Below are 18,249 nucleotides of genomic sequence, written 5' to 3' on the forward strand. Positions count from 1 at the left end.
TAAAACCGTGACACGATCCGAACCGTGAGTTTTGTGATCCGCAACACCCCTACTAAAGCAGCTCTAGTGTCTCCTAAACCAGGAACAAATACAGCAAAAAGAAACACACAAGATCATGTTCTTGCTGAATGAAAATGACTCTTCTCGACATGAACATTCACACGTAAGAACACAAAGAAGAAGCCACTGATTGACTCCTGTTGGAATCATTGGAGACTAAAGAACAAATATGACTTCTATGTAACTGACAGCTCAGTTTAAAGGTTATGACCAGATTTAAGACTGAAAATGAGATGTTTGCTATTAGGGCTGCCACAAATGATTATTAGTCAACTAATCAGGTCATACACAAAGTGGATGTAAAGCACACATCTTAACCATCATTAGCTTTGAACTAACTTAAAATACAGACAATGAAGAAGATAGTTTATCAAACGTTTAATCAATCATGGAGCCTCTGTCCTTCAGTAGTTTCTGGTATTAAAATAAGATTAAATCAAAAGAGGTTAGCATCTGAAAAAAATGAACTTTTTTTCACAAAAGATAAAGTTTCAGTCTCACCGTTTCAAATATATCTAGAAGAGTTGCATTACCTACGATAGTGCTAGTGTGCTTGCTTTCTGCTGAAGGGATTGGCTGAAAATGGAAAACTATTGGCAAAATGTTAAATTTGGTAAAAGACTGGAAATTTTGTTAAAGAACTATAAAAGAGCACTGACGTTGACCTAAATTTATGAAAAAAATTGTAGTAACATTTCTTACAAATCCCTAATCCATGCCATTTCTGCAAAAACATTTAGTGTGTTGCTTGACTATCAGTTAAACTCCAAATTAGCCAAAAAAAACATCAGTAGATGCCAAATTAGCCAAAAAAGCTAGCTGGATGCTTAAATGCTAGCAAAACTCTAAAAGAGCCTAAAATTCCTCAATAAAGTAAATTAGTCAAAATTGTTAGCCTGTTGCTAAAATTGAAGCTAAACTCTAAATTAGCTTTAAAATCCCAGTAAATAACAAATTAGCCAAAAAACATTAGCATGTTGCTAAAATATTAGATAAACTCCACATTTTTTGAAAATTACAATAAAAGATGAAAACATAACAAATACATTTGAAGGCTTGTTGCTGATCGACTTAGAATTTTGAAATTTGCAGACTTTCTCGTTCATTTCCTATGGATCATATTTTGCTCAATATTTCAAAAACTATAAAAAAAACCAAAAATACAAGCAGTAATGTCCTGAACAAGCTGAACATCTTGATACCAAGATTGCTGTAATCTCTCAAAGTGTGATTGAGTTTTTATGTGCTGAAAAACATACAGAAAGGAGCAGGAGAATCACTATAGTGTGAATGATTACTAAACATTCACACAAAAAGTGCATTTTTTGATGCTGAACGCTCACAGCTTTGTTCAACTTTACTACACACTGACTATATAATATAAAGTAACGACTAATCGACGATTAAATTAGTCGTCGACTATTTAGCAGCCGATTAGTTGCCGATTAGTCGACTAATCGTGGCAGCCTATTTGCTACAAGGAACAAAAGTGAAATAGGAAGAAAGGTTCTTAACAGACTTTTAAGGTGAGCTGTTACAACTTGGGGCAGTCCTCGAGGCTTCTCCAGCACACCCTGCCAGATTCCAGCATTCTTCCCATGACCAACATGTCATTATTTTGACTTGCGGTGCAATCACTTGTGTCACGCGGAACATATTTATGACTGGATGTTCAAGTTTTTAGCGTACAAAAGTTCAAACAGCATTCTTGGTGGGGTCATTCTGGAAGACACCCTCTGGCACCTAACAAACATTCAAAATAAAAATGTTGTTCTGAAAAAAAACAAAGCATACCAAGCCAGCTCTTGATGATATCCATGTAGTCGTCTTTACGGTGAGTCAGAAGCAGCTTATCATATGAAGGACAGCCAGCCAGGAGGATGCGAGAGTGGTCCTCACACATAGCGATGAGGTGCTGCTCTGCCATGCGCGTGCAGCAAGCATGATAATGGGCCAGTTTACTTATGGCATGGCGGATTGAATCGTCGATCGTACCGCTAACCTAGAACAAAAGAACATTATTGAGTAAAAAAAGGAACTTTATCTTGTTTGAAGTTACATTGATTCACCATGTTATGCTATAAAACTAGAGGTCGTGCAAAATCAGAAACCTATCATTTCTTTTGACTAAGACCCCCGATGAATAACTCCACCCAAAGCGGATCCAGCAGAGCCGGAAACTGACCTCTCCTCCCTCCAGGTGAAGGATTCTAATGTTCATCAGTGCCGCAGCGGTTGCCAAAGCAAGGGCATCAAAACGGTCGCCGTGTACAATCAGGATGTCCGGACGCAGTCTCTGCAGGACGTCGGGCAGTTTAACGAGAGCCAAACCAACACTCTCCACCATGGCCGCCTCGTCTTCTCCTCTGACTATAGTGTGAAGCTTAGAGTTGATGTCAAAGTCGTCCTGCTCAATCATACGGAAAGTGTTCCTAAAGACCAAAAAACACCAAACATTAGAGAATAGAAGTAGCATGTAGATCTTTACAATGATAATCAGTCTAAATCCATGTCATTAACATACCCGTAGTCATCAATGAGATGAGACCCAAGCACCACCACTTCCAGCTCAAACTCATCAGAGTGGGCTTTGATGCCAAACATGATGGGGGCTAGCTTGGAGTAATCTGCTCTGTTGCATGTTGCCACACAGACCCTCAGCTTCCTCTTAAACTTCAGCAAATAAAGGAACAGGACAGACAGACATGCACACAATAAAACAGGTTCTTCAGGAGTTACACAAAAGGTACACAAGAAACTCACAATGCTGTACACAATCCTGTTACTGTTTTTACAAAATAACATTTCCTTGAGACATAATCATGGGGTGTCCCTTCATTTCTTGATGATTTTAGCTAAATGGCAAGAACTTAAGACTGTTTAAAGACTGCTGACGTTCCTCTTTCACTGCAGCAAAGGATACGTTTCATTACTGCATCTGAAGACATGCATGATTCTCAGGAATACTAAACCGGATTCTGATGAGCTCCATACCTGGTTTTGATGTTGCTCCGTTTTTTCTCGCTCCATCTTTTCCCTGTTTCTTTGCATCCTCAGAGAGTACAGCTCCTGGGAAGCAGAAGAGATGTCTCTTTATTTGGCCAATGGTTTTGAATGCTTTTAAAATGTATACCCACAGTGTATACTCACTCGATCCCTCCAAGTATTCAGAGTCTGAAGCATGAAAACACAACAAAACTACACTAAAAATGCTATAGAGCTTACACTAAGAATAAGGTACAAACAATTTTTAAGTGCAGTAAAACAGTTATTACTAAATATAGATGAAGATTTCAGACATTTATTAGAGAGAGTGCATGTCTGTTTTAGTTTATCTAATGCCGGGGTGTCAAACTCAATCACACAAGGGGCCAAAATCCAAAACACACCTTAGATCGTGGGTCGAACAGGATAAAAATGTATTCAACACTATAAAACTACATTTTTAGAACTTTTAAAAGCATAACTTTTTACCATAATTATGAACTAGATCTATAGCATTACCTGTGATAATACTAGTGTGAATGCTGTAAGATGAATTTGACCGCTGAAGATGCTAGTGATGATAGCTGAAGATGCTGAAGCTTATAGCTATCTAAAATATTATCAAAATGATATGTTAAAATGTATGCTATTCATATTCTTGTTTTTAAAACCATGAGTGAACAACCGTAATTTTTTTTTAGAATTCTATCATGTTCTTGTCCTGTATTTTTTATAATGCTACTTTTTTGTACTGTGTCTTTGAAATGTTCAATAAAAAAATAAAATAATAAGATAAGCAAAATGTCAAATTTGACACACATGATCTAAAGGAAAACGGAGCAACACGTGGCAGCGGTTAGCCCAAACAAGTTTCATTCTGGAGACAAAGTCAAGCAGAGTGGATGAGCAGCAGCCGTTGGACCGTCCCCCCAACCAGCAGCGCTTGAGAAACCGTTTCTGGTTTGTCAGAACCCGATGACACAGAGAGTGGAATGAAGCATATTGATAGAAATGTAGACAAACCACAAACTCCCAATGGCATTATACATAGCTCACTCTTCCACATCTGTCAAACTATAATATTCAAATATGTGAAGCAGCCAAATCCCAAAAAAGCTGAACAAATACGTGGAGCTCTGTGGACAGAGCTGTTGCAGCAATCACTGAACATTAATCTGGAAAGTAAATCTTTTTCAGTCTACAGATTAAGATTGCTCTCTCTGTCAGCATGCAGCAAAAGAAAATGCTGAAGAAAGATGACAGTTCTAAAATTTTAAAGATTAAACATTAAACCACAGAGCAGAATTTAAGTAACTCTGCAGAAAAATTCCAAAGCAACAGCCAGGCTGTTCCAGCCATGGGCACTATCCTGAAAAATCTTTAGATTATGAACCAGTAACAATGACAGTAAATAAGAAGTGGACTGAGTGACTCCTCCCCCCCGGTGTTCCAAACAGGAAATACCTGCTGGCTCCAAGAAGTCAAGATCCAATAGACTTCTATAGTAAACAGTAGTTACCCAGTCATTTTACTGGTCAGAATAACCATTCCGATCTCTGATACATGTTTTAACATCTTCTTGATAATCTCCTTTATTTGACATGTTTGACAGATTTGGTGCAGCTGCTTTTAGGGGTGTGGCCTTCCAACAAGCTCACTCCTAATTGGCGAAAGTAGTTGCTACAGAAACAATGACTCAGACGGACTTAGGCCAATCATTGCTTACAGACGATGTCTGTTTCCAACACGGCAGAGTATGTATCTTGAAAAATGGTGACTACCAGTTTGTTTTCCCTGATAATGCGGAACAAAGTTTCAGTCTGAATAAACCCAAGTAGACCCCGGTACGGGACCAGGACCCGCTCTCTGACCCTTCTTTTCAGTTTGTTTCCATTCAGACTGAGCTTCAGTTCACTCTAAGATTCCTCAGTCTGAATGCAATCTGTTCCCGGAGCAGAATAATTGGACCAAAAGCAAAACATGTAAACAGGTTAAGAATTTTCTGTGTCTCAATATGCGCCCTGCGCTGCTGTGATGTCATCCGGAAAGCTGCCTTACAGCTTCTTAACAGAATTCTCTTAGAAACAATGCCTGAGCAATGATGAGACAGCAACTCACTGAAATGTGGTTGAATGAATTCGGCCTCGTCAAAAAAGTTAACATGATACACATTGCTTCTCACCGTTTTTCGAACAATCTATCTGTCATAAACACTTATCAGTCTTTTCAGCCGTCTTCTTGCCAGTAACTGCCTTCAGCATGTCTCCACTGCACCAACGTAAGAGTAAAAAGTGTTGTATCTGACCTTAATACAGACGTTATAAAATTGATCCATGAAAAATAAAGTTAGAATCAGTGAACTATTCTGACAAGAGCTGGGCGATATGTGGATACATATCGTGGGCGATAGAAAAGTGTCTATCGTACCATTTCTCTTCTATAGTTTATATTGTTTATAACTTAATTTGATCAATTATGCCAAATATATCATTAAATATTCCAAACCTTGTCAGTGTGTACACAAAAAATGTATAGAAATCAAATTAAAGACAAATTAAAAAGAGATTCTCCACAAAGAAACTCTGGCGGTTTTGCAATGTAAAGCTGCTTTACGTTCTTTGATTCGCACTTACGCAAATTTTACGACAGGCTTTACGTTACAAGTGCAGAACGATGCAAGCAGAACAGCTTGAAGTTTTTTCCCCGGAGTTGAAACAGACAGATACTATACATTGATGCAGGCAGTCCAGGAAGAAGTACTTTCAGCTAAAGAGGAGGATGTCTGTGATTTGGTTAAATTTTGGATTCAAGATGTCCAACAATGAGCAGAAGACAACAATCTGTAAATTATGCTAAGAGGTTATTCCTGCGCTGATGCTAACACAACAAGCCTTCTATCAGTCAAGAAAAGTCCACGAAAACGACCATATGAGATTACAAAAATAAGAGATAAACAGCTGTGGAACAGGGCTAGAAGAAGTATCTGAACACTCGGATCCTCACAATCTGCTCTAGAAAATTCAAGTATGAATATTTGCGACGTCTAAAGTGCCGAAATAGGATCTTTATAATTATAGTGGAGCGTAGTAAAATATTGATTGTTCTGAAACACAGAGTAATGTTAGATTTAGTTTATAAACTAAAACAAAGCCGAATACGCCGTGCTACTGTCCCTGGAAGTGAACAAATCTTCAAAATAAAGTGTCAGTGAAGCTTCCTGTTTTCAAAGTAAAACTAGTGAGAGCTTTTTTTCTGTTAGAATAATTAGACTGAAGTTCTGCTTACTAACATAAGTTCCAAGGGGAAAGCTTTAACATCAGAGCTTTGTTTACAAGCTTTTGTCCAAAACAGGAAAGGCCGCTTGACGGCAGTCTGAATACAGATTAAAATGAAAGGTTCAGGACTCGATCCGGATCAGGTCTGAATGCACAAATTACCAAGAGTATCTTTGACAACAGAGATAATCAGTAGTTAATGTTTGGTTGAAATTAGAGGTCTCATTGTAGAGAAGAGTGGACATTAAAACAAAAATAGATGAACAAAGTATACAAAATAAATGAATAAAATAAAATGTAAAATAAATAAATAAAATCTTATTTATTCTATAAAGTTTTTAAACAACTTACCTAAAAAGCAAACTAGTATGAAATCTTAATCAACAAAATGTGAGAGGAAAGCAAAATAAAATTGTGAAAAGATAAAGCCTCTTGGATAACTAAATTCAGTTTATCCTTTTTTAGACCTTTTCTAGAAATGACTCCAAGAAAATGATTACTATCGGCCTCTGAACTCTGGAAGCTAAATTCAGTAACATACGCTTCCTTGTGGGGTTATTTTTTTACCTTATGTATCACTCAAATGATGACTATTAATGAAACACCATTAATACTGATAAATAATGATAATAACAAGACTTAATAAAAAAAAATAAAAAATAACCATTTCTCAATTACATTGTCAGATTGAGGCAGGATGAAGGGCTAGTACATGTCAATAAATAAGAGAAACTAAGATTTTCTGTTTTGGTTTGAACATTTAGAAATCTGACTTTTCTAAATAATTTTAGTTTGTATTTTGGTTTTGTGAGAACAGAGGAAGGGAAACATTAATTTTAAGCTGATCCAAAACAAAAAGTTTTAGTTCAGTTCACAAAGAAGAAGACAGAAAAGGAACTACTGTAAGTGGAAATCAGATGGTGAAGCACCAAGGAAGGAAGACTTTACTTTGTTTAGTTGTCTTTGGCAAATACTCATATCTTAACCTGGAACAACCAGAGTAACACCATTAATATCCATAACAACCTTCACAGCAGGGATGCCATTCACTTCATTGGTACACACAAACACACATCCTTATGAATTCGATTCAATACCCCCACCCCCCTTCCACACAAGCATCACAAGACAGCATTAGCAGCCAGCAATAGAGCATGGGATGTGGATAAGAACATCCACAGAGAACCTCCAAATGGAGGACGATTAGACCAACAAAAAAAACAAAAACCAGGGAGACAGAAAAATGTGACTCACGTGAGGATTTCTGCACAAAAAAGCAGGTTTCTTTTCCATAGTTCACCGCTGTGTAATCATAGGCGGAAACAGAGAACCTCCCTCTGCTGCTTTCAGTATTTTCTAATTCACGGTCCTTTCATCCCGCACACATGAGGCAGCTGGAGAGCACAGGCAGCAGAAAGGCAGAGAGAAGGGCGGGGACACAGATGGAGAACTGGGGGAGGAGCCCTGCGTGAACAGAGCTGAAACCTTTTAGGAGTCAGCTCCTGATTGGCTGAACTGACAGCAGAGAAACCCCAATGATAAAAAAAAAATTTTTGTGCCGCAAAAAAACTGATTCTGTGGTTGATTTTTTGCAATGAGAAATTCCTGCTTCACATTGTTTCAATCTTTACAGTTTAGAGAAACTGGTTGTTTGACTATTGTATTTACTCAACAAAAATATCTGGAAAACAAAATCTAATGATCAAAAAATAAAAGCCTGGAAGCTGTCTTTAGATTGTTTTTATGGCACACACATACAGGCTCATTATTTGACATGAGGGCATGGCACCAACTCTGCAAATTTACTAGAAAAGCACCACAGACTGGGTAAACTGTTCTCACCTGTTCAGACACCTGTGAGGATATCCTGTTGAGGAGTGAAAGCTGACTAGACACTATCAAGAGAAACCAGCTCCATTTAAATGTCGATCTGATCTGATAAGGCCAAGTGCAAACAAAACAACGGACTATGAACTCTGTCAACAGTCCTGCTACTCTTTAGAACGCCACCATCTCTGTCTTGGTTCCACCCAGATGCCTTTAATGAACAACGTGGAGTAACTAGATGGACTTTCAAAGGATATTATGTCTTCATTGTTTGGGGCTTTTTAAGCCTTTGGTAAATACCATTGATGTTACCGTGTCAACCATATTTTTCGGAGTATAAGTCACGGTTATTTTCACAGTTTAGAAAGGGGTGCGACTTATTTGTGTGTTGTTTATTTTTATAGACATCAAAAGGGTAATATATTTGTTATTGTCCCAGTAACTACTGGTTGTCTTTTAGTGGTATTTTCCGCTAACAAATGCTAGGGGGCGCTGCATCCAAAGTATTTGCTTCTGACACCGGCAGAAGAAATGTCGTCCAAAACAAACATGGACGAGAATCGGATTTTTATTCCCCTTAAACTTTTTTCTTATACTCATCAAAAGATTATTATTCTTGTATTTCTTTCTTTATTTTTTTAGCTGCGCTGGGCTTGGTGGATTGGTTCTGAAACATCAGACTTTTCTCCTAAGAGTGTGACTCATACTCCAGAGCGATTTATATATGGTTTTCTTCTTCTTGATTGAACATTTTTGCTCTTGCGACTTATATTCCGGTGCGATTTACACTCCGGAAAATACGGTAATTATTTCAGAAGGTTAAAGAAACTTCACCCAAGCTATTTCTAACAATTAAATCCTAAAACACAACTATCGCTCTGAGACCATTTTTAAAAGACTCAGTTAAAAATTTAGACTGAAACAAAAATTCTTAAAAGCAAACAACTATTTTCGATATGTGAGATAATTCTCTGCTACGATGTCATTCTGAAAGAGGTTCTTCGTCCTTTTCAGATTCATGTCCTTAAGATGGAATGTTCTACAAAAAAAAAGAAAAACTAAAGCTAAAACCTTGAAACACAGATGCAAATATGATACACAACCAGAGCGTCATAACAAAGCACACACTGTTCATGTCGACACCATTTAGAAGGTCCCAACAAGAACTGTATTGTCTATGTACAAAAATAGTTTCATTTAGAGACCCCAACAAAGAGCAGTCATACCTGATGATAAGAGAACCACCAAGAATCACGTGAACCTGTGAACATCCAAATACACAAACTGACTCAAATATGGTATATTCAGTATTCTGGGTCAGCTATATTTAGTGAAACACACCACCTCACTATTGATGACATCTGTGTTCTCACCACAATTAACCCCACTCAGATGTGCAGTATTTTTCAATCAGCGATAAAACACTGTCCATTTCTAACACTGGGATTTAGTGCCAGATGTGTAAAAAGTGCATAAAATATTGATGCTTAAAAATGTTAGTCTGTGGGTGAGGCTGCCATGATTAGTCGACTAATCAACTATTAAAATAGTCGACGACTAATTTAATTGTCGATTAGTCGTTACTTTATTGTAAAGTTGAACAAAGTTGTGAGAGTTCAGCACCAAAAAATGTAATTTTTCAAATTTGAGTCAGTGACCAAAACTTTATCATTAGAGAAAAATTATTTCTTGTTTCAGATGCTGACCTCATCAGAGAGATCAGGAATATACTTCCATCAAACCCATTTTGACAGCTGACCTTTGACCCTATATACCCTTTATACAAAAAATTATATTAAATTGTTGCGTCATCTTGAGGGGCGGGGCACCTGTCAAAACGAGTTTGATGGATGGTGTAGGGTCAAAGGTCACCTGTCAAAAGAAGTTTGATTGAAAGTATATTCCTGATCTCTCTCTATCACTTGATCTAATCTTGTTTTAATCACAGAAACTAATGAAGAACAGAGGCGGCACGGTTCATTAAAAGTTTAATAATTAACTATCTTCTTCACTGTCTTTATTTTTAGTTAGTTTAAAGCTAATGACAATTTAGATGTGTGTTCTTTGCGCATGACCTGATTAGTCGACTAATCTGTAAAAAAAAAAAAAAAAAAATTGATGATTAGTTGACCAATAAAATAATTGTTTGTGGCAGCTCTACTATAAAATTAGATATTAAAAAAACATTGATTTAACACTAAATTGTTGGACATTTATATTCAGTGACAGTATAAATATATTTGTTCCAAATAAAAAACCAGAAGCAAGAAAGTAAGGGCCTCCAAGTACTTCGTGGTTCCTCTCAAGAGTATCGAACAAACGAAGAAGACCAGACGGAAATGAAGAATGCTGACAGTAATGGCCATGGCAACAACACTAACAGAGTTACCCTCCTGTCATTTTAGAGGCATCTCAGCAAACACTTGTCCATTGTCACTACAATGTCTGTACTTAAAGATTATTAAAGTCAAAATCCAATACGTGTGTGAAGTTTGTTTACATTTGCATAAACTGCAACAACACCCTGGAGCAGGCACGTTCACACCTAGGGCCCTAGGGGTGCTTGAGCACCTGCCCCCTTTGTCTCAAAAATTGCCCTTGTGCCCTGTTTTTTTTTCTTTCCTTTATTTGTATTTATATTAATTAACTCTTGTTAGTGATGTAAGCAAAAAAAAAAAAATCTATAAATAAATAAATAAAAACATCATTATAAAATCCCCCGGTTCTCTATAGTACTTCTACTCGGACTCAGATAAAGAGAGTGAGGGACAGCGAGAGAAACTTGTGCTGCTCCTCAGAGAACTGAAGAGGCGTGACATGGAAACAACTTAAACCTGTGAGTTCTGGTCTAACTAGAAACTGTCAGCGACTTAACGAGCTTAATGTAGTTAATATTTCAGATAAAACACTATATTAGTCCAGGAGTCCATTTCTACTTTAGTCAAGTCATCAAACAGATCGTGCAGGAACGGAAAGTTAGGCACTAAAAATACAAAATAAAACACTGGGGTGATTCTTAAAATTAAAGAACCATATCTATGGCAAATTCATAGCTTCCTCACTACAGGTCTGAAACTAAGTTGGGGAGGCGGGGCTACAGCTGCCTCACCCAGGGCTGTTTGGTATATTTGAACAGGAAACTCGTAAATTTTCAGCTTTTTTTTACCAACGAATCCTCAGCTGACTTCCCGGACTGCATGACAATGCTCTAATTGCCCCTAGGTGTGTGTAGGAGGGGAGGATGAACAAGTGAAAGATGGATTTAAAAAAAAAAAAGACTTGTCTTCATGCTTGGGGTATTGATTTGCTCTGACTATGTAACATAAAAACCAAATGGCGTATACTTGTATAGCGCTTTCTACCCTCCTTCGAGGGCCCAAAGCGCTTCACAGTCACAGACCCATTCACACACTGCTGGTGGCTCCGCTGCCAAACACTGGCACCAACCTCCCACCAGAGGCAATTCGGGGTTCAGTGTCTTGCCCAAGGACACTTCGACACATGGGCGGGCAAGGCGGGAGTCGAACCCGCTCACTTCTGATCAGGAGTCGACCGCCCTACCGCTGCACCACGGCTGTCCGTGGTGCCCAAAACAGAGGTCATCTTATGAAAAAAAATATATCACATGCGATTACTACAGACTTGGATGAAAGCTGGGCATTTGTTAAAATAAAAAAAGTCTATATATGATGAGGCGTAAGTCTCTCTATTTATTAGAAGGGCTGCCAACTGTCACGCAACGGCTGTCAGACTCACGCATTTGACTGATTCCTCACGCTCTCACGCCACACCTGTTTTTCACGCTGAAAATTCAGTTCCAGCGAGGCTCGTTGGACCACTTTTAGAGACGTCATGAAAACGAAACGTGCAATTGTCATGTGTGTGGTAAATGTATCATAAATTATTTTGTAAGGATGCTGTCATTCTCTCGTCATTAGTGGAGTGCACGCACGGTCTCACTGGTCCTGCCTGCACGCAAATGCTTTACACATGGGACGTGCACGTGAGATGTCCACACAAACTACACTCTGATTTTCAAATTTTCTCATTTCTAACAGGAAGGCTGCCCGCAAAAAGGACGCACCTGTCCGTTAAACCGGACTAATGGGCTTCCTGCACAGTGCACAGAATTTGGGGTGGAGTTGGGATGGGCGCCTGCGTCCCACGCATTTTTTTTCATTTATTCCTTGAAATAATTTCAGGTAGGATTGATGACATGAGATCTGAAGCAGAAAAATTCCAATTCAGGTTTCCCATCAATAACCGAGATTGAATCGTGTTTGAAATATTAAGACATTATAGCTTCGTTTAAAAATATTTTTTTAAATATGTGTAAAAATTGCATAACCATAATTAAAAGACCACCGAGAACACTTTTACAATAAAGAATATATAGTTGGAGAGAGCTTTTTTTCACTTCATCTGAATTATTTCTCACAGGTTAAGGAGAAACCGGTCTAAAGACTTGCTACCATTGGAAAGCTGGTGCTGGTTCTACTCCACTCAAATGAAAAGTGGACCTGAACAAAACCAAGAGCAGGAACAGTTTGGTCCTGGATGGAACTTTATCATCAATAATGGTAATTGAAACAGCAGGTCTTGAGCCATGTTTCAATTGGGAGCCATCCACTGAAACTCTCAAAGCTTCAAAAAAAGAAAGCTTACAAGCCAGAAAAACAAGGGACAAATGTATTGTTGCTAACTGTCTTGTGTTGTCTATAGTTGTGTTTGTTTCTCATGTTATTAAACCTTTTAACTGCCTGCTCCACCAAGTGATGGAGCCTTAATAGAAAACATGTTTTTACAAACAAAACATCCTCGGCAACAGGCAATAAGCATCAGAAAAAAACTTTTTTTTTTATTGATTTAGTCTTGGTTGGGTACTTGAAGGGTTAAGGAAGATAATTTATGTGTTACTCTCATCAACTGTATAAGAAAACTGGACCGAGTGACCCTACCCTCCTCACATTGTAGGAGGGGAACCCGCTGGTTCCAAAAAGCTAAAATCCCACAGACTTCTACAGAGAAATAAACCACTATTACTCAGTCTTTCTATTGTCAGAATAACAATTCTTGCTCTGAGAGCTTCTTTACTTTTTTGCTAATCCTTTTTTTCATGATATTTCTTAGTTATTCAAGTTATAAACTGGCCAATCAGATGCCTTAGTAAAAGCATTATTTGAAAGCTGGCCAACTCGTCGAACATTTGAATGTTTGACAGATTCTCCAGGGCCCGCTTTCAGTGGAAGCAGGACTCACTCATGATTAACGACAGTAGCTGTCATAGAAATGTTGACTCAAAAAAAGAAAGACCGACTTGGACCAATTACTGCTTATTAACCTCATCTGACTCCAGATGGTGGTATCCGTAATGTGGAAAAATAGCAACTGAATTGACTTCATTTGGTTGGATCCAGAAGTAAACCATTTTTTTATGGGTGATGTCATACTAGCTTTCTCCAGTTCTCTTGTACAGTCATTGGATGGTCTTTAAAAGTTATTTATTGTCTTATTGCTTTTCAGTTCATCATTTTTTTTTAACCTTGTGATGCTTCATTTCATTGAATCACTTTCACAAAACTACACTTGACTTTTCTCATGAATTGCCGGTGTTGTATAGTGATTTTATTTTTTCCTGCATTAAGTCTCATTCCAAAGTTTTATGAGTTGTTGGCAGCTCTGCATTAGGTCTAACTAATGTAAATGATTGCTTTTAAATTGATTGATGAAAGTCCTGGTCTTCGCTTGGTCCGACCCACACCAGGAGAAACAACTTCAATAAAGTTGATAAAACTTTATAATGAGGTAAAACTGAAAACATCTTTCCTCACTGACCAGCAGAGGAAGCGTTTGCTCGGACCTGCTGCTGAACATGACGTTAGCTTCCAGGTTCTGGTCGAGCTTTGCTCCGCGGTGACCCGAACACTGACGCGCCCGCGTTTGTTCTCCTTTTCGGTCTTTGGTTTGCTTCGTGGTGCTGTTTCCATGGATGCAGCTTCGCTTCACCCTCGGCCTTAGCACAGCTGTCCCTGCTATGGTTAGCTGTGATGCTAACAGCGGTGACGCTAGCATCGCGATGTTAGCATCACATCGTCCTTAACTTCAGCTAACACGAGCTAACAGCCCTGTTAGCTCGTGTTAGCCGGACCTCGATGAAGCTGCCTACGTCTCCTTATGCGTCGTTTACATGTGTGTTGTTGTTTGTTGGTGAAGTTCATTACCGTGTGTGGTCGTGGGTTGAGGTTATCTTCATCTCAGTCCGGGGAAAACACTCTTTGACTCTCGGTGTGAAACAAACAGCAGAGGCCGCTGCGGGGCAAGAGGACCGCCGGTGTTATGCAGATAACTTTTTTTTTTTTTTTTTTTTAACATTTTCATTACTGATAGTGCATTTTTACTTTGCATACATTTCAAGGACGTTGTATACTTTTCTTCAGTGGAGTGCTAAAAAAATACATGAATTACATAAAATGAATAAAGCTTTTAAAAATAAAAGTTAAATGTTATTTTTTCTGAAATGTCTTTTCTATGATTATCTTTTTCTATGTGGGTTTTCAACATTACTTCAATAAAAAAAAACAGCGAATTTATGAGTTACCTGTTCAAATACTCCAGACAGTATGGAGATAAAATAGACTCACTGCGATTGGTGCGTAAATTAGGATTTGTGCGTGCGTGTTCTTGATTTCTGCGTGTGTCATTTAGGATTTATGCATAACTTTGGAGTTGTGCATGTGTAATTCTTAATTTGTGTATAACTTTGGATTTGTGCAATTCTTTATTTGTAATTCATATAATACGTTTTGTGCATGTGTAAAAAAAATTACGAAATAATAAAAAATACAGTTTACACATGTACAAATTAAAATGACAACAGCTTGAAACTAATTACTAGGGCTGTGTAGAAAAAAATTGATTCATCGATTTTAATCGATTTAAGCTTAATAGATCAATAATTGATTCACAAAAGATCTAAATCCATTTGGCACATAAAGCTAAAGTCTGCTAGCTTGATGCTAACCTTTAATAGAATTTCCCGTAGGATGGCTAATGCTAATGCTTGGTCGACCAAAAAACACATTGCTGACTAAATGAAGATCTTTATAAACTCACATCCATTCATTTTCCAAACTCTTTTAAGGAAATATCTTTAACTATTTGTGGTCTAAAACAAAATGTTTTTCCTTATACTGTTGTCTTCTTCTTGAACAAAGTGTACTTTATTATTATTATTAGGGATGCCCCGATCCGATCACGTGATCGGAAATCGGGGCCGATCACGTGGTTGGGGACTCGATCGGAATCGGACTCCTTTGTCCGATCAAGATCGGACATTTCATGTATTTTCATCATGATCAGAGCTTTTTATTTCATCTTATCTTTATGGATAAATACTCCACTACAAGTCTGCATGTCACGAAAAGATCACAAAATGTCATTACCAGAAAACGCAGCAGAAAACGACAGCAGCTCAAGCAGAAGGCTAACAAAACAAGAGCTAACAAAGCTAGCTAGAAAGCTAACTTCCGGGATCAATAACTCCTTTAAAAACGCTTTAAACTGACAGCAAGTGTCTCTATTGGTTTGTCATAACACAAACAGCAACCTATAAAGGCATTTTAACAGAAAGAGACAGAGTTTTTGTTTCTTATTAATGTGAAGCTCTTCATGCTGCAGACAGATGGCTACACAGCAGCTGCTAACTGCTACATGCTAGCGCCGTGATATAACTCCTTAGGACCCCAGCTGTCCTTTGATATGCCTGTTTTATTTATCTGACAGAGAAATAACAGTTAAGAAAATTAACTACTGTGGTAATAAAACCGAAAATGTGATGTCTTAAGAACTTAAAAAAAAGCACATAACCTTAAAAATAAATAAATAAATACAACTAATAAATTAAAACTAATAATGATATCAGCTATTCATGAACACTCATCAAATGTTATCTAAAACAAAATCATAATTTATTTTTAAGAATTTTAAATGAGGACAGGAATCACATTTGCTCAAAAATGTTCAATAGCTCTAAAGATGTTAAATCTAAAGTCACTAAACTTTATCACATGACTAATTATCACTTATATAACAAGAAAATTGTATTTTCTTTCCTAGTTTATATTTGCTGTATTTTTACTTGTTTATTAAAGCTACTTCACAGAAGTGTTTTATAAGTTTTTAATGATAAAAGAAGGTTATTGAAATATAAATGAGGGACAACACTAATCTGTTTTTTTAATTTATTCATGTTTTAAATGTCTTATAAAAGTATCGGATCGGGACTCGGTATCGGCAGATACACAAAATCAAATGACTCGGAATCGGATCGGGCCCAAAAAAACCTGATCGGGACATCCCTAATTATTATTACTATATTCGTATTTGGACACCGGCAAATACGAATATAGGCAGACAGGTACAGTCCAAATCACTCAAAAAGAGCAGTCACTTGGGTCCATCTTCTTGAAAAAATGTCCATTTTCAGCTGCAGTTGGGCCATCAGCTGTTCCATTGAATAAACTTGTTTCAGTTTTTGTAACCACTGGCTTACTGTTGGAGGATCTGGTTTGAGCCAGTTCAGAGTGATCATCTTCCTTGCAACCATCACAAGAATACGTAAAACAAAACAGTGATCTCTGTTAAATATGTTTTTGTTTTAAGAGTCCAAAAGAATTAAGAGTCAATCCATGGGTAATTCTGTTCTTAAAATGTCTTCTATTATCTTCTTTACGTTCTCCCAGTAGGTTCTTATTTTTGGACAGTCCCACTGTACACTTTTGTCACCTTATTGTTTCAAGACAACGCTTTATGTTTAATTGAGATTCTCCAAGAGGATCCAGGAAGACAGATCTCTTCTCAGATGGGTACATGACCTCTGCAATTTGGAAGGGGACATTTTAAAATGTAAATAATTAGTTTTAAATCCATTAATTCCCACAAATTTCAACAGAAGACTTGCAGCAGACTGAGATATATTTTTAAACAGAGTAATTTAATAAAAAAATGGATGAATCTTAGTTTTGCATAGTTATAATACATCAGTTTTGTCCTGAGATGAATAGTGAACTGATGGAATTAAGGAGAATATGTGTAGAATGGATTTACAATGTGTTCCGTAACTCTCATTTACAACATTGCATAGATGCAAAATACTGCTTTGATGTAAATGCAGTGTTAATATTTGCAATTTATAAAGTATGAAAACATTACTTTTTAAAAAACTTGAGTTTGCAGCGTTTGACAAATCAAAGATCATACATAAGTCTTAATAAATCAACTGACTACCTCTTACAGCTAACATCCAGTGGTGGTGTTAGTTAAAAAAAAAAAAAAGCAGTATCATTTTGTACTTTGACGGCTCCATCTACAAAAAAAAGCAAAAGACAGTGAAATGACCATGAAAGCAGGTAAGCAAAGTCCAGTAAGAAACAAGGTGTAGTAATCTTAAGTCTGGACGTTTTCTTCATCTATACGTATCAATGAAGGCAACCTGCTCCACATTGAGTTCATTGTATTTTTATCAGCAATGTTTAATATGCATCGGTGACCTATATAATCAAATTCATCGCAGTTAAGACAGGACATTTCATACATATATCCCCACAAAAAAAGAAAAATGGTAAATTTCCCAATGGACTTCATAAATTGGGTGGGTAATGACAGGAACCCACTTCACTCTCCATTTCTTCACAAGGACCAGTCCTTGAAAAGTCCCAGAAGAATAATTTGAAATACCCGATCTTGGAGCATATCAAGTGTCATTTCTTGAATTTTTCTGACCATGCTTCATTGATATCTGTAAAACAAGTTATGATTCATTAAACCTAATCATAATGCAATCCTTAAAAAACATAAAACATAAACAGTTTTATCAATATGAAAAATTGAACCTTTAACTTTCAACCAGTTATGAAATAAATTCAACACATTTGATTATCTCTATCTCGGTGTATATAGAGCCAGGGACATCAGCGGGAGGTGAAGAGTTTGCTGGGTCATAGGCGGGAGGTGAAAAGGTTGCAGGGATATTGGTGGGAGGTGAAGAGGTTGCAGGGACATTGGCGGGCGGTGAAGAGGTTGCAGGGATATTGGCGGGGGGTGA

General features: G+C 37.4%; 1 protein-coding gene across 6 annotated transcripts in view; it reads right to left on the minus strand.

Moving 5' to 3' along the window:
• gne (glucosamine (UDP-N-acetyl)-2-epimerase/N-acetylmannosamine kinase) overlaps positions 1-14,787 on the minus strand; it is a 22,966-nt gene extending 8,179 nt beyond the window's left edge. Inside the window, exons 1-6 of one of the 6 annotated variants that reach the window (XM_024259653.2) lie at positions 14,369-14,787; positions 3,211-3,234; positions 3,055-3,129; positions 2,585-2,733; positions 2,246-2,492; positions 1,855-2,062 (exon numbers count right to left, since the gene is read on the minus strand). In XM_024259653.2, the coding sequence (XP_024115421.1) occupies positions 1,855-2,062; positions 2,246-2,492; positions 2,585-2,733; positions 3,055-3,111 (661 nt within the window). In that variant the 5' untranslated portion in view covers positions 3,112-3,129; positions 3,211-3,234; positions 14,369-14,787. Of the gene's footprint in view, positions 1-1,854; positions 2,063-2,245; positions 2,493-2,584; positions 2,734-3,054; positions 3,130-3,210; positions 3,235-7,574; positions 7,844-8,162; positions 8,249-13,982; positions 14,258-14,368 lie in introns of those variants that run through there. The other 5 variants (XM_024259650.2, XM_024259652.2, XM_024259649.2 and 2 more) reach the window with 5 other exon arrangements.
• Between the last annotated feature and the right edge of the window lie 3,462 nt (positions 14,788-18,249).

This window comes from Oryzias melastigma, linkage group LG1 (genome assembly GCF_002922805.2).
Source record: "Oryzias melastigma strain HK-1 linkage group LG1, ASM292280v2, whole genome shotgun sequence".
NCBI lineage: Eukaryota > Metazoa > Chordata > Actinopteri > Beloniformes > Adrianichthyidae > Oryzias > Oryzias melastigma.